The sequence below is a fragment of the Pleurodeles waltl genome, chromosome 11 (assembly GCF_031143425.1).
Source record: "Pleurodeles waltl isolate 20211129_DDA chromosome 11, aPleWal1.hap1.20221129, whole genome shotgun sequence".
NCBI lineage: Eukaryota > Metazoa > Chordata > Amphibia > Caudata > Salamandridae > Pleurodeles > Pleurodeles waltl.
Window position 1 is genome coordinate 152488854 of NC_090450.1, and position 26320 is coordinate 152515173.

Genomic DNA, 26320 nt, shown 5'->3' on the forward strand with positions numbered 1-26320 from the left:
GGTACAACCTACCCAGGGTAGAACACAGACATGCCCAAACGGAGGTGCTTGCCAGTGTGCAACTAGGGCTAAACGGTAAGGTAGGTTAGCGTGCTGGTGTTTGGTTATGTGGGTCCCAGACAGGTACGCCTTCGCCTGGTATTTCGAATCAGGACATCTTCAGATAGCTTTCAACCCTCCGGCGCGGAGAGAAAGGGAGTCCAAGTTTGAAGGAACACATCCATCTTATCCTGAAGGCCATACATGAGCCGCTCATGGGAACTAGCCTGATACATGGCAGTGATCCATTCCCCGTGAGGGGGGGGGACAGTTTCTGCGGCCCAGTGCCTGAGGATACACACTTTGGCAATAGCCAGCGCTGTGTTTAATAAGCATTGCTGCGGTCGGGAGAGGTTGCCTAGATCACTGGTGACATGCATCAGTAAGAGAGAGAGAGGGAGTGAGAGAAGGCGGTAGAGGTAACACTTCCCGAAGGGTACACCCCACTGTCCACCAGAAAGGTTGTATAACTGTGCAGTCATGCAGGATATATGGCATATCACATCGGGTGTGGGGGCATCTCCAACATGAGGCGTGGGGTAATAGCCCTGCTGAGCGTAAGGTATGGGGGGGTCCATTACCACTCGTGTGACGTCTTGAAAAGACTGAATTTTAAGTGAGCCTCCCTAGCTTCGCGGTCCCTGGCCGCAATCAATTCTTCCCAGTCCTCCAGGTCATATTCAGTCTGGAGGCGTGCCTGCCGTTTATCCTTAAGGGAAATCAGGAGTGGGAGGGAAAAGAGGTGACGATTCAGCAGCACGTGCAGTCCGGATATTACTCCTCGCAGGGATCCCCAGGTTTCCAAATAGTGAAGTATATGGGATTGAGAGAGGCGCCAGGGGCGTTTCCCCAAGCACCTCACCAGACAGTGTTTAAGCTGTATAAAACACCACAGGTAGTGTGCCGGAAGATCAAATTCCTCCCTAAGTTCTGTGAATGACTTTAGTCTGCCCCCGGTCAGAAGTTGATCAAGCCGTAGGAGGCCCTTCGAGCCACTCCTCACAAAAGATAGTTTTTTTTCCCTGTGAGAAAACCCCTGTTGCCCCACTGTGGGGCTCTGTCATGTATCTGGGGGTCCACTTTAAGTAAGCGGTGCGCCTGCCACCATGAGTGTCGCATGGCTCTGATCATGGGGTTGGCGATACAGGGGGGAGCAGATCCTGAACAGTAGAGCACATGGAACCCCGAGGAGGAATGTGAGAGAGTCCTTTCCACCGCCTCCCAAAGTGGTGGGTCCCTCACTCCCGGCATCAGGTAGGCTAGCTGTGAGAGGTGTAGCGCCAGCGTGTAATGTTCCCCGGAGGGGAAACCCAGCCCGCCGTATTTGCGCCTGGCAAGTAACACGGCTCTGGCCAGCCGTGGGCATAACGACCCCCAAACAAAGGCTGGAATGTGACGGTCTGTCTCCCGGAGAAGAGGCAGGGGAATTTGTAAAGGTAGCATACCCAGCACATACAGAAATCGTGGCAGGGTCACCATGTGTACCACCTATGCTCTGCCCCACATAGAACGGTCCAGGTGTGTCCATTTATCAAAATATAATTTCATACTGGTTAGCAGCGGGTCCAATTTGTCAGCCACCATTTTTTCCAATCCTCTATTGATGTAGATGCCCAGGTATTGGAGACAAGACTGTTTCCATTTCACCAGAAACCCCGAAAGGATATGCTCATCGTGACTGAGGATAGTGGTAACGCCTCACTCTTATCCCAATTGATTCGGTAGTCTGAGAGAAGTTAAAATTCAGATAGTATGGCACAAAGAGCCGGCAGGCAGTTGGGTAGATCGTTGAGGGTGAGCAGGATATCATCGGCATATAAATAAATGGTGGAACAGCCACCAGGGATAGATATTCCAGAGATGAGACTGGAGCCATATAGCATAGCTGCGAGGGGTTCGACAGCCAATAGAAATAGTAATGGTGATAGGGGACAGCCCTAACGGGTCCCCCTACGTACAAAAAAGGTATTGAAGAGGAACCCACCGCGTTGGGGAGTCATCCAACAAACGCACCCTATTGATAAAGCTAGTCCCGAGGCCGAAACGATTTACCCTCTTAAGACGAGCCGCTAGGATCCTCGCCAGAGTTTTGACATCTCCATTGAGGAGGGATATGGGACGGTGTAGGAAGTTGGCTCTGTATGTACTATTTCAAAGTAAGAAATAGCATGCACAGAGTCCAAGGATTCCCCTTAGAGGTACGATAGTGGCAAAAAGAGATAATTCTAATGCTGTATTTTGTGGTAGTGTGGGCGAGCAGAAGGCTTATCAGAGGGTAGTGTTAAGCATTTGTTGTACACACACAGGCAATAAATGAGGAACACACACTCAAAGACAATTCCAGGCCAATAGGTTTTTATATAGAAAAATATATTTTCTTAGTTTATTTTAAGAACCACAGGTTCAAGATTTACAATCAATACTTCAAATGAAAGGTATTTCACCTAGGAACTTAAGGAACTGCAAAATAGCATATACAGTTTTACACAAATGGCAATAAGCTATTTTAAAACTGGACACAGTGCAATTTTCAACAGTTCCTGGGGGAGGTAGGTGTTTGTTAGTTTTGCAGGTAAGTAAACCACCTACAGGGTTCAAAGTTGGGTCCAAGGTAGCCCAACGTTGGGGGTTCAGGGCAACCCCAAAGTTACCACACCAGCAGCTCAGGGCCGGTCAGGTGCAGAGGTCAAAGTGGTGCCCAAAACGCATAGGCTTCAATGGAAAAGGGGGTGCCCCGGTTCCAGTCTGTCACCAGGTAAGTACCCGCGTCTTCGGAGGGCAGACCAGGGGGGTTTTGTAGGGCACCGGGGGGGGACACAAGTCAGCACAAAAAGTACACCCTCAGCGGCACGGGGCGGTCGGGTGCAGTGTGCAAACAGGCATCGGGTTTGCAATGTAATCCAATGGGAGACAAAGTGGTCTCTTCAGCAATGCAGGCAGGCGGGGGGGGTGGCTCCTCTGGGTAGCCACCACCTGGGCAAGGGAGAGGGCCACCTGGGGGTCGCTCCTGAACTGGAGGTCGGATCCTTCAGGTCCTGGGGGCTGCGGATGCAGTGCCCTTACCAGGCGTCCTGTCTTTGAAGCAGGCAGTCGCGGTCAGGGGGAGCCTCTGGATTCCCTCTGCAGGCGTCGCTGTGGGGGTTCAGGGGGGTCAACTCTGGCTACTCATGGGCTCGCAGTCGCCGGGGAGTCCTCCCTGTAGCGTTGGTTCTCCACAAGTTGAGCCGGGGGCGTCGGGTGCAGAGTGAAAAGTCTGACGCTTCCGGCGGGAAACGTGTGTTCTTTCAAAGTTGCTTCTTTGTTGCAAAGATGCTTCTTTCTTGGAGCAGAGCCGCTGTCCTCGAGAGTTCTTGGTCCTTTTAGATGCAGGGTAGTCCTCTGAGGCTTCAGAGGTCGCTGGACCCTGTGGAACGCGTCGCTGGAGCAGTTCTTTTGAAGTGGGGAGACAGGCCGGTAGAGCTGGGGCCAAAGCAGTTGGTGTCTCAGTCTTCTCTGCAGGTTTTTCAGCTCAGCAGTCCTTCTTCGTCTTAGGTTGCAGGAATCTATCTTGCTGTGTTCTGGGAGCCCCTAAATTCTCGATTTAGGGGAGTGTTTAGGTCTGGGGGGTTAGTAGCCAAAGGCTACTAGCCCTGAGGGTGGCTACACCCTCTTTGTGCCTCCTCCCCGAGGGGAGGGGGGCACATTCCTATCCCTACTAGGGGAATCCAGCTCAGGACACCTTAGGGGCTGTCCTGACTGGCCAGTGACTCCTCCTTGTTTTTCTCATTATCTCCTCCGGCCTTGCCGCCACAAATGGGGCTGTGGCCGGAGGGGGTGGGCAACTCCACTAGCTGGAGTGCCCTGGGGTGCTGTAACAAAGGGGGTGAGCCTTTGAGGCTCACCGCCAGGTGTTACAGTTCCTGCAGGGGGAGGTGAGAAGCATCTCCACCCAGTACAGGCTTTGTTACTAGCCACAGAGTGACAGAGTGACAAAGGCACTCTCCCCATGTGGCCAGCAACATGTCTGGTGTGTGGCAGGCTGCTAAAACCAGTCAGCCTACATGGGTAGTCGGTTAAGGTTTCAGGGGGCTCCTCTAAGGTGCCCTCTGGGGTGTATGTTACAATAAAATGTACACTGGCATCAGTGTGCATTTATTGTGCTGAGAAGTTGATACCAAACTTCACAGTTTTCAGTGTAGCCATTATGGTGCTGTGGAGTTTGTGCATGACAGACTCCCAGACCATATACTCTTATGGCTACCCTGCACTTACAATGTCTAGGGTTTTGCTTAGACACTGTAGGGGCATAGTGCTCATGCACTTATTCCTTCACCTATGGTATAGTGCACCCTGCCTTAGGGCTGTAAGGCCTGCTAGAGGGGTGACTTATCTATACCTGTAAGCAGTGTGAGGTTGGCATGGCACCCTGAGGGGAGTGCCATGTCGACTTAGTCTTTTTATCCCCACTAGCACACACAAGCTGGCAAGCAGTGTGTCTGTGCTGATTGAGGGGTCCCCAGGGTGGCATAAGATATGCTGCAGCCCTTAGAGACCTTCCCTGGCATCAGGGCCCTTGGTACCAGGGGTACCAGTTACAAGGGACTTACCTGGATGCCAGGGTGTGCCAATTGTGGAAACAAAAGTACAGGTTAGGGAAAGAACACTGGTGCTGGCGCCTGGTTAGCAGGCCTCAGCACACTTTCAAATCATAACTTCATCAGCAAAGGCAAAAAGTTAGGGGGTAACCATGCCAAGGAGGCATTTCCTTACACAGGGGATGTGATGCTATGCTCCCTTCATGACAGGAAAGGCAATGCATTGATTCCTTGATTTATGGAAACACAGTCTTGGTTCCTTACTGCGATGCGGGGGTCGATGAGAAATTGATGCCCTGGGGACAATGTGTGGAAAATCCAGACTCACTGTGTTGATGGAGGCGTTATGAAACAGGCGCTCTGTCGGTTCTGTAGCCATAAAACAGGTGCTGCTTCTATTCTCCAGCTGCAGGACAGGTGCTCCATCGATTTTTCTGCCTCAGAGCGTTGGTGCATGGGTTTTCTTCTTCAGGTCGCCAACTTTGCAATCCAAGTCTGCAGACAAGTCATGGAGCCATCTGGACTTGAGGCTTAGCTTTGTGATGAAGCCTGCATCTGGGCTATCTCCATGCCTCCCTCAGGGTCCCGTAAGGCTGTTACTCAACTTATGCCTGCAAGCTTGTTCTCTGCGTTAGTCGGGCCCCAAGAATCCACTGACCAATTCGGAGCAGGGCTAGTCGAGCAACCTCGACCTTCCCCAGCGCATGCTCTAGTGCCACAGATGCCCAGTAGTGACGCCACCCTATCATCATTCCGGACCCAACACAAAGCTGTATGGGTGTTGTCCAATGCCAGTGCTGACTGGGGGCGGACTCCCCTTGTCAGTGCCAGTGCCTTATTCCTACAACAGGCCTAGATTAGATGTTGATTGGGAGGAGTATGCAGGGCCTTAATGATACCAGCCATTAGAAGATCCTTCGGACACCTGGTATGAGGATCTGGTGGATGTCAGTGGACTGGACACCTCTGAGACATTGGCCATTGTCTCTCCCCTTACCGTCGCTATGGAGGAGAGTGCCTCATTTGCAGTAGTGGTGCAGAGGGTTGGCTGATGTCTTGGACCTTACTCTACGCTCAGTGGCAGTCGAGGCAAATGTTGTGATGGAGTTACTTAAGCTGGGTGTTGCCCCCACCGTACAATTACTCCCATTTATTGAAGGAATACAGATGTCTGACTCCAAACCCAGCACAGAGGCTTCTGTGGATAGGACAATTGCTCACCACCATTGCCCCTGCCACGGGGGACCCCAGTTTCCTCACCAAGCACCCCACCTTAGAAAGCTTGGTGATTGAGGCTTCCACGTCAAAAAATCAACCTCGGTGCATCCTTTATCACTTTTCTAGATAGGGAATCCAAAATACTGAATACCTTTGGGAAGTGGCTTTTCTCTTCTGCCGTCCTGGCACTCTGGTTGATGAACGCCATGTGCTTCTTGGGCCGATAATCCCATATGATCTGGAATTCGGTTGCGCAAGTGCTGCCTCTGTTCTTGGAGCTGGCCCGAGCCATACTCTCTCAAGCAATTGCTTATGGGAGAGTTGCAGCCAACCTCACCATAAGATTTGGGCTGGACACGACAGACTTACTGGGCTGAGCAATTTTGTCATCCGTGGGCCTTATGCAGTGCACTAGGTTGAGAACCACTGGCTTCTCAGGTGAGGTCCAGGGCTTGCTCATGGACATGCTCTTTGATGGCTCCCATATGTTTGGAGAGATGGCAGAGTCCGCGCTAGAGCATTTTAAGGACAGCAGGGCTATGGCCAGGTTCTTCGGCTTTTCCATGGCCCCTCGCCAACTCCAGTCTGCCTTCAACCCTTTCTTGGCCATGGAAGGGGCTTTCAAAAGCTTCTGTACTTGCAGACACCACAGCTAACAACATTCCTAAACTTTTTGTGCCAGAGGACGCAGTTCCCACAGACTGTGTGAGACAGATAGCAGAAGTTGGGCCTGTTTCACCAAACCTCCCCCACAACACCCTCTTCCTTCCCCTCTGGCAACCTCAAACCCCTTTATTTTGCCCTCCAGCCATCATGAGCATCCACTTGGGGGCAAGATACGCCATCACTGTTTGGATTTCGCAGTTCATCCAAAGTGGCTACTCAATCCTCTTTGTGACCACACCTCCATCCATGCTTCCCATTTACTACAGGCTGTCAGAGGACCACCTGTCCTTCTTTTTGTCAGAAAGTTTTGGCTCTTGGCCAAGGGAGCTACAGAGAGGTTGCCACTATCAGAAGTAGGTTGTGGTTGCCATTCCACTTGCTTTCCAATGCCCAATACCTGTGCCTTATCAACTTCTTCCTGAAAAAAGAGAAATTCAGGATGCTCATGATGGGTCTCATCTGCCCAGGACCCAGAAAGCTTGGTGGTAGCTTTGGACTCATATTTGATGCCTCCATTCTACCTTCACACAGACATTACCTGTGGTTCACAGTGGCCCAAGAGCACTTTGTTTGCTGTGCTCCTCTTTGACTATCAGTTCCCCTCCGTTGTTCAGCAGTGTGATGGGGGTGGTTGGAGAACATCTGCAGAGGTCAGGGATCTAGTCTTTCCCTTCCTCAATGATTGGCTGTTGAAGGCGGGCTCACCACAAGCATTCGTCTCCCACCTGCTGACCACAGCGAACCTCCTGCATTCGCTGGGGTTCACTATCAGCGTGCCAAAGTCACACCTGACTCACTCTCATCCTTTCATCGGAGTTCTTCTGGATACTATGCAGCTTCACGCTTATCAGACAAGTGGCGAGTCCAGGATATTCAGGAAACGATTCTGATGTTTCAGTCTCTATCCTGTATTTTGGTTAGAATGACTCTGACGTTGTTGGACCTCATGGCCTCCTGCTTGTAACACATGCGCGTTGGCATATGCGGGCTGTGCAGTGCAACCTGAAGTTCCATTTGGCACAGCATTAAAGGAATCCCTCTGATATAGTCCAGATCTCGGAGGGAACTACAAAAGATCTACAGTGGTGGCTAAAGATTTGTGATTGGGTCAGTGACAGACCTCTCTCTTCCCCAACCAGAGATGACTGTAGTGACAGTGTCTCTCCTATTTTGGGACAGCCATCTGGGAGAAATGGTGATCCAAGGACTCTTGCAGAATCTGGGCCCCACATCAGTCTGTTGGAGCTTTGTGCGATCCAGTTGGCATTGAAAGCCTTTTTACCTTCAGTCATGGGAAGGCTAGTGTACGTGTTCACCAAATTTACATCCCCACCATGTGGTATTGCAGACAAAGGCCGGGGTGAGGTTGTGAACCCTTTTTCAAGAGGCCTTGCACCTATGGACATGGTTGGAACACCAGGGCATATCCCTGGTGATTCAATACGTGGTGGGCTCTCTGAACACCAGAGCAGACAAACTCAACCATGGATGCTGAGCGGATGAGGAATGTCTCCATACAGAGGTGATGCAATGTCTCTTTCAAGAGTGGGGACAACCTTGGTTAGATCTGTTCGCTCCACTGAGAATGCACAGTAAGCTGTTTTGCATGCTGAAGTTTTCAAACCAGCTGTCACTTGGAAACTATTGTCATCTGAAGTGGAGCTCCATACTCCTATACACATTTCCTCTAATACTACTCCTACCCAGAGTTCTCAAGAAGATCAGGAACGACCGGGCTCCAGTTATTCTTGTGGAGGTAGATTGGGCACAGAGAGTCTGGTATCCCAAGCTGTTGAGCAAGAGCATTGTTCCTCTGATCAGGCTTTCTCTTCGAGACGATCTTCTGTCACATAAACAGGGTAGGGTTCTGCACCCAAACCTGTGCAGCCTCCACCTGCATGCACAGAGATTAAGCAGCAAGAGTTGATGGATTGCGACCTCTGCCCTTAGTCTGTGATGTTATTCTGCAACCAGGCATCTCTCCACTAAGTCAGTATATGCCCACCATTGGGATTTTTGTGTCATGGTTTGCTTCCCACAATTCTGAACCCCATTCTGCACCTTTATCCCAAGGTTGTTTTGTTTGCCCTGTCCTTGACCCAGCAGAGTTCTACTATTGGTACTGTCAAAGGGCAACTTTCTGCAATCTCTGCATTTCTGCAGCTGCCGGACCAACATACTCTTTCCAAATCCCCTATTGTAGGCAGGTTTTTTAAAGGTCTGCAGCACTTTTCCCCTCACGCCATTTATAATGCCTCAGTATGACCACAACCTTGTTCTCACTTTCCTGATGTGTGCGCCATTTGAACGTTTGCACAGTTGTCCTCTTCGGCTGCTGACCATTAAATCTGCCTTATTGGTGGTCATTACATTGGCCAGAAGGGTCAATGAATTGCAGGCCCTCTCCATGCACCCTCCCTTTACCACCTTCTACTCTCACAATCTTGTCCTCAGGACACGTCTCCTTTCCTAGAAAGGTTGTCACTCCTTTCCATGTAGGCAGCATTATCTTGCCTACCTTATTTGTTCTACCTCATTCCTCCAAAGAGGCGTATATACTCCACCATCTAGACCCTAAAAGAGCTTTGTGGTTCTGCCTTGATCGCACAGCAGAGTTCCAGGTAGATGATTAACTCTTCATGGAATATATTGGAGACAAAAAAGGGAAGACTGCAGAAGTGGACCATTGTGTGATGCAAAGTCACGTGCATTGAAATCTGCTACTCATTGGCCAAGAAACACGCCAGTGGGGGCTTACTGACTCACTCTGCCAGAGCCAAAGCTGTGACTACTGCGTTAGCACACGTCATTCTTCTCTTGGACATCTGTCAGGTGGTAAAGTGGGCATCACTGCACAACTTCAGAAAACATTACTTTCTGGACAGTCAGGTCTGACGTGACAGCCTTTTTGCCAGTTTGGTCCTGGAGGACTATTTGGTAGAATTGAGTTTGCACACCCACCTCCAGGAAGGTATTGCTTGGGTATCTAATCTAAGGTAAGGAATCTGCAGCTAGAAGCCTCTATCAGATGAGCAAGTTACTAAACTTCGGTAATGCCTTATGTCGTACATACTCCATCTAGCCACATATTTCTCACTGAAACTCCCATCGTCCCCGCTCCACGAACTGTTTAAGGTGTAAGCGACACCCTTTTCAGGGCCTTAGTCGTTTCCACACCAGTTGTCAGTTCTCATTATGGCTCTGTGTTCCTGGCATAGAAAGTCACAAAAGTAAGTGATGTCAGCACGCTGAGGAGGCAGCTATATAAGTATTGCGCACTTAATTTCTGGTCTGAACAACACCTAAATGGAGCAGAATGTTGCATGGGTACAGCTCAAAACTTTTCCAGATCCAGTCTGTCGCCTTGGGATATTCTAAGATAAGGAATCTTTACCTAAAAGTGTTTATCAGATGGTGAGGAGGCAATAACGTTCTGTTTCCATTGAGTAACATCGTTAAGACCTTTTTGTGAAGAAGGTGAAGTTGTTCCAGCATTAGGGTTTGCACAAAGTGGGATCTACCAGATAAGGTGTTACCGCAGGTAATTAACTTGTTCTTCTGTGCATCACTATGGAGTTGCCATGTCTTTATACAATGAGGCACTCTTGTCATTTGAGTGTGTAATCCATTCTTAACACAAGAGTGTCCAAAGTATGTCTCGGTGAGCCTTACTCAAGCCAGGGTTTCAGGATGACCACTGACTATGCAAAGATATACTCATTCACTTAGTACGTAATTAAAATCTAGTGTAAAATATGAACTGCTTTTTATTTTTACTGAGGAAGCATTTGTCTAGGTATGACACAAATCATTGTATCCTTCTTCTTCTTCAGGGGTGGGAGGATGCAAAGGAACATAGCAGCAGAGCAGAGAAAGAATACTGCTGGGAGTATTTTCTGTCTCCAAACACTCTTCAGGTAAATGCAATAAGTGTTGTGGAAACATTTAAGTAAATAAATGTCTGGATTACATACATATTTAATACTCCACATTTTACATTGTCCCTTAGATGCTTCATAACATGAAAGGCCAATTTGCAGAGCATCTTGTTGCTGCAGGTTTTGTGAGCAGTAAAAACCCCAAAGATCCTAAAAACAACGTCAACTCGGGTAAATTAAAAGGAAACATTTTTTTCTTGACATACATTTTTCCTTTTTACATATCTGATGTTTAATGTGTTTTTTTATTTTTTTGTTTTTAGATAATGAAAAATTAATTAAGGCAGTAATTTGTGCTGGTTTGTACCCTAAAGTTGCAAAGATCCGACCAAGCTTCAGCAAAAAAAGACAAATGTAAGGTGAAGTTTTGAGCTGTAGCTTTTTGTTCTTGCAATTCCAGATGTAAGTTTGTCAAATCAGTAAATATAATGCGAAAGTAGATTGTGTGACTCTAACGTGTTTTCTTCAACTGTTTGGAGATTATCAGAAAAACTGTACTTTTGGCTTCTCCTACATGCCATCATGCCCAGACCAACGTTGCTTTTTATGCATGTTCAAATATGTGATGAGGTTAAAGAACAAAGTAAATGCCCTTATGTACAGTTTGCTCATTCTCTTCCCATCAATATTACTGGTAATTAATTTTGGAGAGTTAAATATTCTTATTAGCAGTTGTAAGGCTTTTCAGTATACCTAATTTAAATAGTAATCAGATGTTATATTACGTTAGTATTGCCCAGTGCTGTATATACAGTGAATTCTAACAAGAGCTCAAGTTAACTCTTAAAGGCTATTTACAACCTCATTTATTCCAGCTGTGACCACGTTCTTGAAAGTTGACAAAGTAAATAATGAGAGTTTTTTTTTTTTTTTTTAAAGCTTTACAATCAAGGATCACGGTTTGTGGACAGTCATATTTAATATGCTGAATATGTTTCATCTAATACCGAACACCCAATGATAAAACATAATCACTGAAAAGTCCACGTTTGTAAGACTAAATTGCTTGTGTGTCCTTTAAGATCGGTACCACCAAAGACCATTCTCTGTCGCTCCAGCTCTCACTGTTCTGCATGTATTAAGATATATGAATGCAACACGAAGAAGAAATCAATTGCTTTTCAAACTAGCACCCCTGACTAGCAAATTGTCAGTGTTTTCTCAATAGTGCAGTGGTAGTTTTCTGGATCCTCTTGCAGGATATCTCGCTAAGAAAAGGCCTCTATTAGCAAAGTTGAATGATATTTGGCTGAGTATAGGTATTTGAGTGCAGCTTCAAAAACAGCCTTTCCTCATAAGCCATTTGTTTTTCACTTATTCAGCATGAATTTAGTTTGTCTCTTCTCATGGAACCTTCATTCGAATCTCAGCATTCTTCTAATGTTTCTTTCCCTAAATGAAGCCAATTAAGTACGTTACTTTAGTGAGACACATTGGTGAGCTCCATGCTGTTTTTGCTTCTTTTTTTGTTGCTACCTTTTTTTAAGCATAAAGTAGTTTTAAGAGCAACTCCTTCTTTTCTTATTAAGGTGACATCTGAAGTTCATGTTTCTCAAGTAACTTATCTTTCAGTGTTCTTTCTGCCTCTTTCCTTCTTTTAAAGTTGAGGGAAAGGCAATAGGCCTGCTTAGGGCACTTACTCATTTTATTCATATGTTTGACTGGTTTCAAGGAGCTGAAAAAGGGAAGGATGTGACAAAGTAAATGATTCTGTGTGGAAACATCTCTTCCTGCTGATTTTAGGGTGCACCCACTGGAGAAGTTACAGCTTCTGCTTCCACCCTGCTAGGAACTTTGCCAGCTCAGGTAATGCTACCATGTGGTCTTCGGTTCACTCTTTCTATAAGTGTCAGTTCAATCAGCCTGAATTTGACAGGGTAATGCTTTAATCCTTAGTTTAGGTCACAACTAAATATCACTTAAACTCTTTTGCTGTCTTGCCAAAAAGTCCCCTGGTGATTCTTGTGTGTATAGAAAGAATCTGGGTGATACATCAAGTGGGGGCAGAGAGAAATGGGGTGGGTCAAAAAAGTTGTGTTTCCCATGTAAATTCCCAAAGGACCTTTAGACATGACCACAGCTTGAACCGCTGGACAGAATTACACCAAATTTGGCAAAAAGCTAGCTTCCGGTACACAAATTACTCTTTCACTTATTTGGTGTAAATCCATTCAGTAGTTTTGGTGATATTAAACGGAATATAAATTTGTATATCTAGGGACACAGATACATCCCAATATCTTCCTGAATAATGAGCTTGCACAAGGAAATACAGAGCTCCGATTGGCTGCCAACACGTCAACCAGGAAGTGTTGGCAGCCATCTTGAGACTTGGCTTCAGCTGAGTCCCAAATTAAATGCAAAAAAAGTAAAAGGGGTGCAGATTACAGACACCCTGACCCCTTAGCTCGGGTGCTTGGGTCCCAGAGAGACCCCACCATAGCAAGAAAAAAAAAAAAAAAATTATTTTTATTTTTTACTGCAAGTTCGCGACATAGTCGCTAATTCACTGTAATAATAATTATTTTTTTGTTTGTTTTTTAAAGCGCAGTCTCCCGCTCTTGTCTTTCAATAAGACTCTGAGGCATTGAATATATGAGGGGAAGTGCACAGGACTCCCTTTTCAGGGCTTATATTTGTCCCGGGGATCGCCACCTCCCCGTGGCTTTGTTCATGGTACATACCGGGGGCGCCCGCGCGACCATCACTTCCCCGGGGCTAAACATTAAAATGCTGCGGGGGAGTCTAAGTGGCCTCCCTGCAGCCACAGAGACTGTCACCTCCCTGGGGCTTTATTGTAAAGTCATGCAGGTGGGGGCGCAACCCCTCCCCCCCACAGCCTCAGGTACCGCTATCTCCCCGGGGGTTTGTTCACATAACATGAGGGGCGCATGGCCTGCCTGCGTCCGGGGAGGTTTTGCAATTAGAATGCGTGGGGGAGGGGGGGCGGTGGCATTGCGGACCTCTGAGCCCAGGGACCTCCACCAAGGGCAATGCTTGTTGGAGGGTGGCTATACGGCCCCCCTCATGGAGCCAATGATGGCCCTGTGGACCTCTACCCCCAGGGGCAGCTCCTGCTATGTCCTGGGGTGCCGACCCCTGGGACATAGGTGTTTGCTTTTACTTGGTGGGCAAAACCAAACAAAGCCTGCTTTCTGACTGCAAGAGCTGTCAAGCAGCTCCCCCTGTCAGAAAGAGGAGTTTTCAGCTGTTCCCATATAAATATACGTGCGGGGAAAGAGATGAAAACATTGCTCCCAGAAGCAGGGAGCTGCTATTTAAAGTAACTCCTTGCTTGTGGGAGCAGGATGTGAAGAGCCAGCTCAGACGGCAGGGGCCTTAAGACTTCACCCCCGTGCTTTCACTCTCTCCCTCTCTTCCATCCAATAGTGGGATAGAATAGAGAGAGAGATTGTCATTGCAATGGTCTCTCCGTACGATGACTTCAAAGAGTAAGGCTAGCAAGATGTATGAATGTTATAGTTAGTTTGGATGCTGAGCAGAACAGAGTCACTTCTGGCCGAATGCTCACGGTCTTGTGTTGTCACTCAGGATGCTGAAGGTTCAAATCCTAGTATCGCTTGGCAGTACGTTTGTTTATTTGTTAGGGTTTTGACTGTTAAACCTTCCTAGTGATGGAACATTCACATTTCTTTCTAATCACATGCGTGGTTTTGACTGTCAAAGATGATCTCACTCTTTTTAATCGACAAATACATTTTCCTTTTCAATTTGTCCAGAAATATCTCATTCTAAGCATTTCGTCCATCAAAGCCTAAAAACTCTCTATATCTCTCTCACTCTCTCTCAATGTTTTTCCCACTCACACACCCACTCAGACCCTTACGCACCCACTCACAGACCCACTCAGATTTTCACATCCCCACTCACAGACCCACTGAAGCCTTCATGCATCCACTCAGACCCACTCACTCACACATGCCCACTCACAGACCTACTGAAACCCTCATGCATCCACTCACAGACCTACACTGACACACCCTCTCAGACACTTATGCACGCATTCTCACAACCAGACACAGACTCTCACAGCCGCTCTCACCCCTAGATACACCCTCTCACTCCCCGAGAGACAGTCTGCGGCCAACTCCCATCACGCACAGCCAAAGGGCCGTGCACAGCGTAGCGTAGGATAGGATGGTTAGGGGGAGTTGGCTACAGGGTCTGGTTGCAGACCAGGCCTTGAGGGCAACCCCTGCCACGCACGGGCGAGGGCCGTGCACTGTGCAAGGTTGGGTGCTCATAGGGGGTTGGCCTCAGGGCCTCGCCACAGGCCACGCCCTGCGGCCATCTGCCGCCATGCATGTCTAAAGGATGTGTGTCGTGGTGGTTGGATTAACGGATAGTAATGAAAATTAGTATATGAAATTTTTAAAAAACAAATAAATTCACAGAAAAAAACAAAGGTTACAGGGACGTTAGAGTTAGGAAACAGAATTTAAAGAAACATAGAAATTCACTTACAAAAACAAAGTTTCACAGACTTTATAGTTATGCTCACATTTTAAACGTACAAAACCATAGAAATTCAACTGTTAGTTATCTCAAGTAACTATAACTCGTGTCCTAGAGTAAACGTGACTCGCGCCCTCACCATGCACTCCTAATTATCCCACAAATTACAACACTCATGGCATCATTGTAAGGAAATGCCTCCTTGGCATGGTTACCCCCTGACATTTTGCCTTTGCTGATGCTATGTTTTGAATTGAAAGTGTGCTGAGGCCTGCTAATCAGGCCCCAGCACCAGTGTTCTTTCCCTAACCTGTACTTTTGTATCCACAATTGGCACACCCTGGCATCCAGATAAGTCCCTTGTAAGTGGTGCCCCTGGTACCAAGGGCCCTGATGCCAAGGAAGGTCTCTAAGGGCTGCAGCATGTCTTATGCCACCCTGGAGACCCCTCACTCAGCACAGACACACTGCTTGCCAGCTTGTGTGTGCTGGTGAGAACAAAACGAGTAAGTCGACATGGCACTCCCCTCAGGGTGCCATGCCAGCCTCTCACTGCCTATGCAGGTATAGATAAGTCACCCCTCTAGTAGGCCTTACAGCCCTAAGGCAGGGTGCACTATACCATAGGTGAGGGCACCAGTGCATGAGCACTGTGCCCCTACAGTGTCTAAGCAATACCTTCGACATTGTAAGTGCAGGGTAGCCATAAGAGTATATGGTCTGGGAGTCTGTTTTACACAAACTCCACAGCACCATAATGGCTACACTGAAAACTGGGAAGTTTGGTATCAAACTTCTCAGCACAATAAATGCACACTGATGCCAGTGTACATTTTATTGTAAAATACACCCCAGAGGGCACCTTAGAGGTGCCCCCTGAAACCTTAACCGACTATCTGTGTAGGCTGACTGGTTCCAGCAGCCTGCCACAACCGAGACATGTTGCTGGCCTCATGGGGAGAGTGCCTTTGTCACTCTGAGGCCAGTAACAAAGCCTGCACTGGGTGGAGATGCTAACACCTCCCCCAGGCAGGAGCTGTCACACCCGGCGGTGAGCCTCAAAGGCTCACCCCTTTGTGCCAGCACTGCAGGACACTCCAGCTAGTGGAGTTGCCCGCCCCCTCCGGCCACGGCCCCCACTTTTGGCGGCAAGGCCGGAGAAAATAATGAGAATAACAAGGAGGAGTCACTGGCCAGTCAGGACAACCCCTAAGGTGTCCTGAGCTGAAGTGACTCTAACTTTTAGAAATCCTCCATCTTGCAGATGGAGGATTCCCCAATAGGATTAGGGATGTGACCCCCTCCCCTTGGGAGGAGGCACAAAGAGGGTGTACCCACCCTCAGGGCTAGTAGCCATTGGCTACTAACCCCCCAGACCTAAACACGCCCTTAAATTTAGTATTTAAGGGCTTCCCTGAACCTAAAACTTTAGATTCCTGAAACTACAAGAAGAAGAGGACTGCTGAGCTGAAAAACCCCTGCAGAGGAAGAACAGAAGACACCAACTGCTTTGGCCCCAGACTTACCGGCCTGTCTCCTGCCTTCCAAAGAAACCTGCTCCAGCGACGCTTTCCAAGGGATCAGCGACCTCTCCTCTGAGGACTGCCCTGCTTCAAGAAAGACAAGAAACTCCTGAGGACAGCGGCACTGCTCCAAAAGAACTGCAACTTTGTTACAGAGGAGCAGATTTAAAGACCCCTGCAAATCCCCGCAAGAAGCGTGAGACTTGCAACACTGCACCCGGCGACCCCGACTCGACTGGTGGAGAACCAACACCTCAGGGAGGACCCTCCGGCGACTCTGAGACCGTGAGTAACCAAAGTTGTCCCCCCTGAGCCCCCACAGCAACGCCTGCAGAGGGAATCCCGAGGCTCCTCCTGACCGCGACTGCCTGAACCTAAAGTCCCGACGGCTGGAAAAGACCCTGCACCCGCAGCCCCCAGCACCTGAAGGAACAGAACTTCTGTGCAGGAGTGACCCCCAGGAGGCCCTCTCCCTTGCCCAGGTGGTGGCTACCCCGAGGAGCCCCCCCTTGCCTGCCTGCACCGCTGAAGAGACCCCTTGGTCTCTCATTGAAAACCATTGAAAACCCGACGCGTGTTTGCACACTGCACCCGGCTGCCCCCGCGCTGCTGAGGGTGTACTTTTTGTGCTGACTTGTGTCCCCCCCGGTGCCCTACAAAACCCCCCTGGTCTGCCCTCCGAAGACACTGGTACTTACCTGCTGGCAGACTGGAACCGGGGCACCCCCTTCTCTCCATTGAAGCCTATGTGTTTTGGGCACCTCTTTGACCTCTGCACCTGACCCGCCCTGAGCTGCTGGTGTGGTGACTTTGGGGTTGCTCTGAACCCCCAACGGTGGGCTACCTTGGACCAAAAACTGAGACCTACCTGTAAGTGACTTACTTACCTGTTAAAAATAACAATACTTTACCTCCCCCAGGAACTGTGAAAATTGCACTGTGTCCACTTTTAAAACAGCTTATTGTGTTTTATGTAAAAAGTATACATGCTAATGTAATGATTCAAAGTTCCTAAAGTACTTACCTGCAATACCTTTCAAATGAGATATTACATGTAGAATTTGAACCAGTGGTTCCTAAAATAAACTAAGAAAAGATATTTTTCTATAACAAAACCTATTGGCTGGATTTGTCTCTGAGTGTGTGTTCCTCATTTATTGCCTGTGTGTATGTACAACAAATGCTTAACACTACTCCTTTGATAAGCCTACTGCTCGACCACTCTACCACAAAATATAGCATTAGTATTATCTCTTTTTGCCACTATCTTACCTCTAAGGGGAACCCTTGGACTCTGTGCATGCTATTCCTTACTTTGAAATAGCACATACAGAGCCAACTTCCTACAATCATTGATAACATAATTGATAATATCAATGTAATATTTGCAGTAAAATTGTGAACAAAAAAACTGTGCATGGCGGGGGTACAAGTTATAGTTATCTTGGCGCACAAGTTATAGTTACTTGTGATAACTATAACAGTTGAATTTCTGTGGTTTTGTATGTTTAAAATGTGAGCCTAACTATAACATCCATGTAGCCTTTGGTTTTTCAAGTGAATTTCTGTATTTTTTAAAAACATTTTTATTCTATTTACTAACTATAACGTCCCTGTACCATTTAGTTTTTTTCAGTGAATATGTATATATATTTATATATGTGTATTTAGTTATTTTTTTCACTAATTTTGAAGAACTGCCGCACAGCATTCTCCCAATAATTTATACAGTTTTTATTCTCGTACAGCTAAGACCAACGCATTTCAGCTCAACAGTCTTGCTCACTGACAATGACCAAGACTGTTGAGTTGAAACGCGTTGGTGTTTGCTGAACGAGAATAAAAACTGTGTAAATTACTGGGAGACTGCTGTGCAGCGGTTGTTCAAAATTTGTGTTAAAAATTACAAGGGGGATTGATCTTCCCCCTACTGCTAACACCAACAGTTTTAAATATATGTATGTGTTTGTGTTTAAATGTTACTCAAGTTATGCTCCTTCTCATCACAGCACAAAGCATAGGTTACCAGACTGGTCCACTCCAACCATTGAATGCTCTCACTTTGAATGGCCGCATTTTGCCGTCATGCATATACATAAAGTAGTTCCTCAAAAATAAAACTTTTTAAGCGCGTGTGCTTCCCAGTGACTACTAGTCCCTTTGTATAGTAGGGTGTAATCAGCTATTGCCATATCACTCAAGACATTTACTCCAAGTTGCCATGTTGACTCCTCACTATAAATCATCTTTGGTTTATTTATTTATCCCACTTTATGTCTGTTGACAGTATGCTTAGACTGTTTTCACTGGGAATCCTGCTAATCAGGACCTCAGTGATTGTGCTTTCTCCTCTGAATGTGGTTGTGTTGGTACATTTTACACACCACAATTGGCATACAGGTTTACCCCTGTAAGTCCCTGGTATATAGTACTTAGGTACCCAGGGCATTGGTATAGTAGGGGTCCCTCATGGGCTGCAGCATGTATTATGCCACCCATGGGAGCCCACGCAAACTGTGTCTGCAGGCCTGCCGTTTGCAGCCAGAGTGAAAAGGTGAATGTACCCTTTCACTGCTGGTCACTACACCAGGTCACTGTAAGTCTCCCCTATAGTAGACCCTTGCAGCCCAAAGGGCAGGGTGCAGGTACCCGTGTTTGGGCACACCTGCAGGAGCAGAAGTGCCCCAACAAACTCCAGTTCCAAATCCCTGGACTTCATAAGTGCCGGAAGCCATGTTAACTATGTACTGGCCACAAGTCACCATCTGTTGTCCTGCTAAATAATGGTAACTCCAAACCTAGGCATGTTTGGTATCAAACATGTATGAATCATACCCCAGTACTGATGTCAGTATTGGTGGCATGATTTCATGCACTCTGGGGGCTCCGTAGAGGACCCCACCAGTATTGCTCCTACCAGTCTTTAAGGGTCTGTGAGCACCCCGGGCTGCTACAGCCCCTCAGACAGGGTTCTGCCCTCCTGCTGCTTGACCAGCTCAAGCAGGGAAAGGCAGAACAAAGGATTTCCTGTGGGAGAGGGGTGCAGCCTGCTCTCCTTTGGAAATAGGTGTTACAAGGCTGGGTTTGCTTTGAAGGGTCCATTTGGTGCTCTCCTTTCATAATCCAGTTTGAACCAGTCCAGGGACCCCTGGTTCCTTCTCTGGGGCAAAACTGCATACAGGAAAGGGGAGTGACCACTCCCTTGTCCATCATCACCGCAGGAGTGGTGCCCAGAACTCCTCCAGGTGGCCACTTGATTCTGCCATCTTGAAAACAAGATGGGCAGAGGCCCATGGGAACATCGGACTGGCCTGGTTAGGTAGGTGATGTCAGTAACCCCCTCTAATTGGTGGTCACCTTACAAAGTGACCAAGCCCCTTTTTGGGCTATTTAGGGACTCCCTGTGGGTGGGTCCCCAGAGTCACTTGCAAGACTCCACCAGTACTCTATGCAATGACCTCTTTTGACCCACCAGAACTGCTGCTGGACTTCACAGGAACTGCAACCCTGAGACGACCTCTCCTTTCGACATTGTTTCCATGGCTCCTGTCAGCAACTTGCAACATTTCCACGGCTGTGCATCTTCTGGAGTCAGCAAGACTTCAGCTGCACCAAAGAAGCAAGAAGTAATCTCCCTTGTAGTGAAGGAGTCACTCTCCTGCATCTGCAGGCACCTAAAGCAACAATGTCCAGCTGTGGGGATCTGCTGTCCTCTGGACCTGCAAAGATTCTCCAACACAGGTGGTGGTCTGAGGGGTCCTCTGGGTACTCTCTGCCCACTGTCCAATTTGGGAGATGGTGAGTTCTTCCTTTTCCTCCAAGACAGAACCCCTGTGCACCGCGACTGTTGCAGAAACCAAGGCTTGTTGACTCTTGCTCCAAGGGATTTTCTGCTACAAGTAGCCTGAGCCCCCAACACTCTAGCTCTGCAAGGACAGTCTCCTTTCTGCTGCTCCAGCGATGTGGGACTCCTCTTCAGCTGTGCTGTCCGTGCCTCACTGAGACTTACTGTGCCTGCTGCAAGTGGGTTGCTCTTGGAGGCTCCAACTGCTTCTGTGGCTCTCGTGTCTTCTGAGGGTCAGCCCAGACTCCCCTCTAGGGGTTGAGTCCCCAGGGCCTTGCTGGTCCTCTTCAGCTCTGCAAATCTCCAGCAGTTCCAGTTATACTTGCTTGTGCTTGGTGGTCCTCCTGGCCACTGACCCATCTGCAATTCGGTGACCGTTGAAGGACAGCTCCTAGGGGACTTCAGGAACTCCTCTGCAGCTCCTTGACTCAACAGCTGGACTTCATACACCACCCTCGACCTGGATCTTCACCCACAGAAGGGTGGGCATTGTCTCCTGCCCCACCTGGACACTCCTGCGTGAACTGGACACTGGCTCCTTCTTTTGCAGGTCCTCTTCATTCAGAATCCACCGTTGGGTTCCACAGGTCTGGTCCTGTTCTTGCAATATTCCATTTGCGAGTCCCAATGTTAGCCTATGGGATGACCAGGTAACTTACCTCTGCTCTCGTGGTCACTGTGGGGTCTTCTATATACTTAACTCTTGGGGTTCCACTTTGTCCCCAACCTTGGATTAACTAGTCCATATCCTCTGGTGGGGGACCCATTCTCGCATTCTATGTATTTAGTATATGGTTTGACACCCCCCCTTTTTTAGGCCCTTGCTATTTTGTGCTATTTCCTGTAATATAATTAAAAATCTATCACTATTAATCTGATAGAGACTTCTAGTTGCAGATCCTTACCTTAGAATTTACTGCAGGTGTCAGTTTGGATCCAGAGATTTTTCGTCAAGTAGAACCCCTGCACGCTGTTAGGTGGTATCACTCGACTCCGCGTCTGTCGTTCGCGTCGTGGTCACCGGCTATGATGTCACAGGTCGTAAATAGGTGCCAGCCTGTGTGCAGATCTGAAGAAGAGCTACCACCCCTGTGACTTTTGCCGAAGATTTTTTTTACTTTCTACTGCATCGATGTAGTTACAAAAGGCCGGGTTTAAGCCCTGTGACTCCTGACATTGGATGATGTCCGTGACGATCTGCAGCTTGTGTCTCTGGTGCTTGGAGCGCCACTACGACCTGAAGTTGTCCTCCAAGTGCCGGGTCATGAACCCAAAGGCTTTGAGGGAGCGGTCCCTAATGCTTCTTCCAGCCCCACGATTGCCTTTGCGTCGCTCCCGGTCTTGGTTGAGACGAAGGTCCCAAGACCTCTTGCAGCCACCATACTCTTCATCATCACATTGAAAATCTTCGGGATGCTCCGGTAAGCATAAGAAGTGAAAGAAGAGCAAACGTTCTTAGACTTCACCCCACACATCTGATGACACAGCGAGGGACAAGGAGCTTCGTCACTCTAGGCCTCCGCCCTCAGAGCCTACTTCTGAGTCGGCGCCACGCTTCCCTGAGTTTTCTGGGAGCTGGAGCTACCCCTGCCCAACTCTGCCAGTTCTATGAAGCCATGCACCTCATTTTTGGCAGTCTGACCGTGCCGGAGTGCCTTTGGGCCCCGCAAGGTCGGAATGGGCCTCCTCAGGTTCTGTGCCTGTGGCTTCTGCCCCAGCTCCGGGGGGCACCCAGGGATTCCTTTCCGGATCTGCACTGGCGTCAGTCAGTGCGACCTTTCCCAATGACACAAAGCCGGACCGATGTCTATTGATGCCGATTCCGACTTTGATGGGGCCCTTGCTTCCTCAATCGGATCCTGACCTTTTTTTGTATGGGTATGGTGGAAAGTATGGGGGGGTTGCTGGACCCTTTAAAATACCAGCTTGATGACTGGGCTTGGGTCCTTGGTGACACCAGTGGTCTAGACACTTCCCCTGATGCTGGCATGCTTTTTCCCCATATTGTGGCTACGAAGGAAAGAGCGTCGTAGTCAGTGGTGGTGAGGAGAGTGGCTGAGGTCCTGTGCCTTGAGTTGCCTTCTGTGGCGGTCAGGACCAACCTCTTGACAGAGATAGTCACCTGCCACCATAGGCCTGCGCTTAATGACCCTTATTGCTGACCCAACATCCCACCCCTGAGAGCTTCGTTATCCAGGCCTCTACCTCCCCTGACGTTTTCCCTTCCACACCCTCCTCCCCCCCCCCCATAGGAATCCAAAAAGATTAGGAATTAAATGTTCTCTTCCTCCAGTCTGGCATTGCGGTCTGTGAACACTGCAGGCCTTTTGGGCGTTACACCCATACTTTATGACACACGGTTGCACAGGTGCTGCCACAGGTCTCGTAGGAGGCCCGGGCCATTCTCTGTCAAGCTGTTGCTGATGGGAGAGACGCAGCTAAGTTCATGATACAATGTGGACTGGATACTACTGACTTACTGGATAGATCGGTTGCATCAATGGTGGCCTTGACGCGCCATGCTTGGTTGAAGGCCAATCTTCCCATAACAAAAAGCCTTTCTGCCATGTCTGTAGGGACAAGGGCCATAGACCAGGAGACAGCTCCCGCACCTAAGAAAAGCACCAAAACACCCACCACTACAGCCCCAATCTCTACCACCATTGCCCCTAGTAACAACAGCAGTAGTGGTGGGTCAGGTAATAATAGCCAATCCAGGGGTGTAGCTGCGCTCACTTTAGAAAGTGTGGTGGGGGCTGGCTTAGTTAGGGAAACTACTGAGGCTGTTTTAGTCTCAGACGGGGGGCATTGATTTTGCCACCCTTGTTGCCTGTCCCCTTAACATGGGTAAGTACAGGCAGCTGCCCTTGATAAACGGTGTTCAGGCAGAGGCCTACAGGGACACAGGTGCCAGTGTCACTATGGTGACTGAAAAACTGGTGTCACCTAAGCAACACCTACTTAGTCACAAGGTGATTGACGCCCACAAAAACACTTTGTGCCACCCCATGGCAGTTGTTGATTTCATCCGGGAGGGAGGGAGTTGGGGGGGGGGAGGTTTACTGGCCCAAAGAAGGTTGTAGTGTCCACAGATCTACCAGTAGAGTGTGTCTTGGGGCATGACTTGGAGACTTCAGCTTGGCCTGAATTGGAGTTGGAGGCCCATGCAGCAATGTGGGGCAACCCAGGGCATATTTTTGCTTTGACCAGGCTTAGACCAAAAAGCAAAGGGTAAAAGGAATCTTGGAGCCTGGAAAAATGGCCCAATATGCTCACAAAACAAGGGTATAAAGGGCAAAAATTGCCCCCTACCCCACCCTCCAGTGAGGATTCCCCCTTTGAGGAGGAGGAATCTACCCCCTTGGTAGAGCCTGCACCTAAAGAGTAGAAACTGACAGCTGAACTTTAAGGTGCAAGGGGGCTGCCAGGGACAAGTTCAGTAGGGCACAGCAGACCAGTCCCACACTGGAAGGGTTAAGACAGCAGGCTGTCTTTCAGGAAGCAGGGAATGTCAGTGGCACCCACAAGGTGTATTGGGAAGACAGTCTCGTATACCCAGAGCCAAGGGAACCCAAACCTGGTGCCACCAGGAGATTGGTAGTACCTCTGCAGTAAAGAGAATTGTTGTTGTCGCTCGCACATGACATACCCCTGGCAGGTCACCTGGGGCAAAGAAAGACTTGGGACAAACTTCTCCCACACTTTCACTGGCCCCATATCTCTGAAGATTTTAAGGAGTTTTGTCGCTCCTTTGTCACTTGCCAAGCCAGTGGCAAGACAGGTGGCACTCCAAAGGCCCCATTAATCCGACTGCCAGTGGTTGGGGTTCCCTTTGAGAGGGTTAGGGTGGATATTGTTTGCCCCCTAGACCTGCCCACTGCCTCTGGAAACAGATTTATACTGGTAGTGGTAGACCATGCCGGCAGGTATCCAGAGGCTGTACCTCTAAGGACCACTATAGCTCCTGCAGTGGCAAAGGTTCTCCAGGGTGGGGTTCCCAAAAGAGGTGGTATCAGACACAGGTACAAACTCCATGTCTGCCTTCCTTAAGGCCATGTGGAAGGAATGTGGTGTAACTTATAAATTTACCACCCCCAAACCAATAGTTTGGTCGAGAGATTTAATAAAATCCTCAAAGGCATAATTATGGGACTCTGAAAAACTCAGGAGGAGATGGAATGTCCTACTTCCATGCCTCCTGTTTGCCTACATAGAGGTTCTTCAGAAGGGAGTGGGCTTCATCCGCTTTGAACTTCTGTTTGGACACCCTGTTAGGGGGTCCACTTGCACTTGTAAGGGAGGGCTAGAAGCAACCTCTCAAACCCCCTTAACAAGACATTGTGGATTATGTACTTGGCCTCAGATTAAGGATGGCTAAGTGTATGAAAAAGGCCACTAAAAACCTTCAGGCAGGCCAAGAACTGCAGAAGTAGTGGCATGACCAGAAGACTCTCCTAACTGTGTACCAGCCAGGGCAGATACTGTGGGCCGTGGAGCCTGTGACTCCCAGGACACTCCAAGACAAGTGAAGTGGTCCCCATACTATAGTGAAGAAGAAGGGTGAGGTCACCTACTAGGTGGACCTTGGCACTCCCAGAAGTCCCCCCTCAGGGTGCTTCATGTGAACCGCCTTAAGCTCTACTATGACAGGGCTGACATGACCCTGCTCATGACAACTGATGAGAGACAGGAAGAAGATAGTGACGCTCTCCCTGATCTCTTCGCCACCACTGCAGCTGAAGGCTCAGTGGATGGAGTTATCCTAGCAGACTGCCTTTCTGACTCTCAGAAAGAGGACTGCAGAAACCTTCTAGGCCAGTTCTCTGAACTGTTTTCTCTGACACCTGGTCAGAATACATGGTGTTAACACACCATTGACACAGAGGACAGTTTGCCTGTTAAAAGTAACATTTACAGATAACCTGATCATGTTAGGGACTAAATCAAAGCAGAAGTGCAAAAGATGCTAGACCTAGGAGTGATTGAGTACTCTAACAGCCCCTGGGCTAGCCCAGTGGTGCTGGTACCAAAATCTCACTCGCAAAATGGGAAAAGGGAGATGAGGTTCTGTTTTGATTACAGATGGCTCAACAAAGTCACAAAGACTGAGGCTCACCCTATTCCTAGGGCAGATGAGCTCATAGATACACTGGCATCTGCCAAGTATCTAGGAACCTTTGACTTGACTGCAGGATTTTGGCAGATCAAACTGTGAGAGGTTGCAAAACCAAAAACTGCGTTCTCCACCATTGGAGGGCATTATCAATTTACTGTTAAGCCCTTTGGTGTGAAGAATGCACCTGCCACTTCTCAGAGGCTGGTGAAAACATTCCTTCAAGGTTTGGAAGCCTGTAGTGCAGCCTGTATGGATGACATAACTGTCTTTGGCTCCACCCAGGATGACCACCTGGTCCACCTCTGGAATGTTTTAGAGGATCTTCAAAAGGCAGGCCTCACTATCAAGGCCTCATAAGTGTAAGTGCCAAATAGGGCAGGAGAAGGTTGTGTATCTGGGCCACCTGTTAGGTGGAGGTCAGATTCAACCATTGTAGGGGAAGAGACAGACTATTTTAGACTGGATCCCCCTACTACACAGACCCAGCTGAGAGCCTTCTTAGGCCTCACTGGGTACTACAGGAGGTTCATTAAAAATCATGGCTCTATTATAGCCTCTCTTAGTTACCTCACATCCAAAAGGACGCCTAAAATGTCTTATGGACAGCTATCTGTAAAAAGCTTTGGAAGAACTCACAGGCCATGTGCTCTGCACCAGTGTTAAAAAGCCATGACTTCTCCAATAAATTAATTGTGCAAACTGATGCTTCCGAGGTAGGGGTTGGGGCAGTTCTTTCTTAGCTCAACACTGAGTGCCAAGATAAACCAGTTGCTTTTCTAAGTAGAAGGTTGACCCCTAAAGAGAGATGTTTGTCAGCTATAGAAAGGGAGGTCTTTGCTGTGGTCTGGGCCTTGAAGAAGCTGAGGCCATACCTGTTTGGCCCTCATTTCATTGTTCAAAGAGACCACAAACCCCTTCTATGAGTC

At 48.4% G+C, this 26320-nt stretch overlaps 1 protein-coding gene across 1 annotated transcript in view; it reads left to right on the forward strand.

The window, feature by feature from the left end:
* DHX36 (DEAH-box helicase 36) overlaps nt 1-26320 on the forward strand; it is a 275760-nt gene that overhangs the window by 172626 nt on the left and 76814 nt on the right. Inside the window, exons 20-22 of the mRNA XM_069213319.1 lie at nt 10331-10414; nt 10507-10606; nt 10699-10789. Of these exons, the coding sequence (XP_069069420.1) occupies nt 10331-10414; nt 10507-10606; nt 10699-10789 (275 nt within the window). The remainder of the gene's footprint in view (nt 1-10330; nt 10415-10506; nt 10607-10698; nt 10790-26320) is intronic.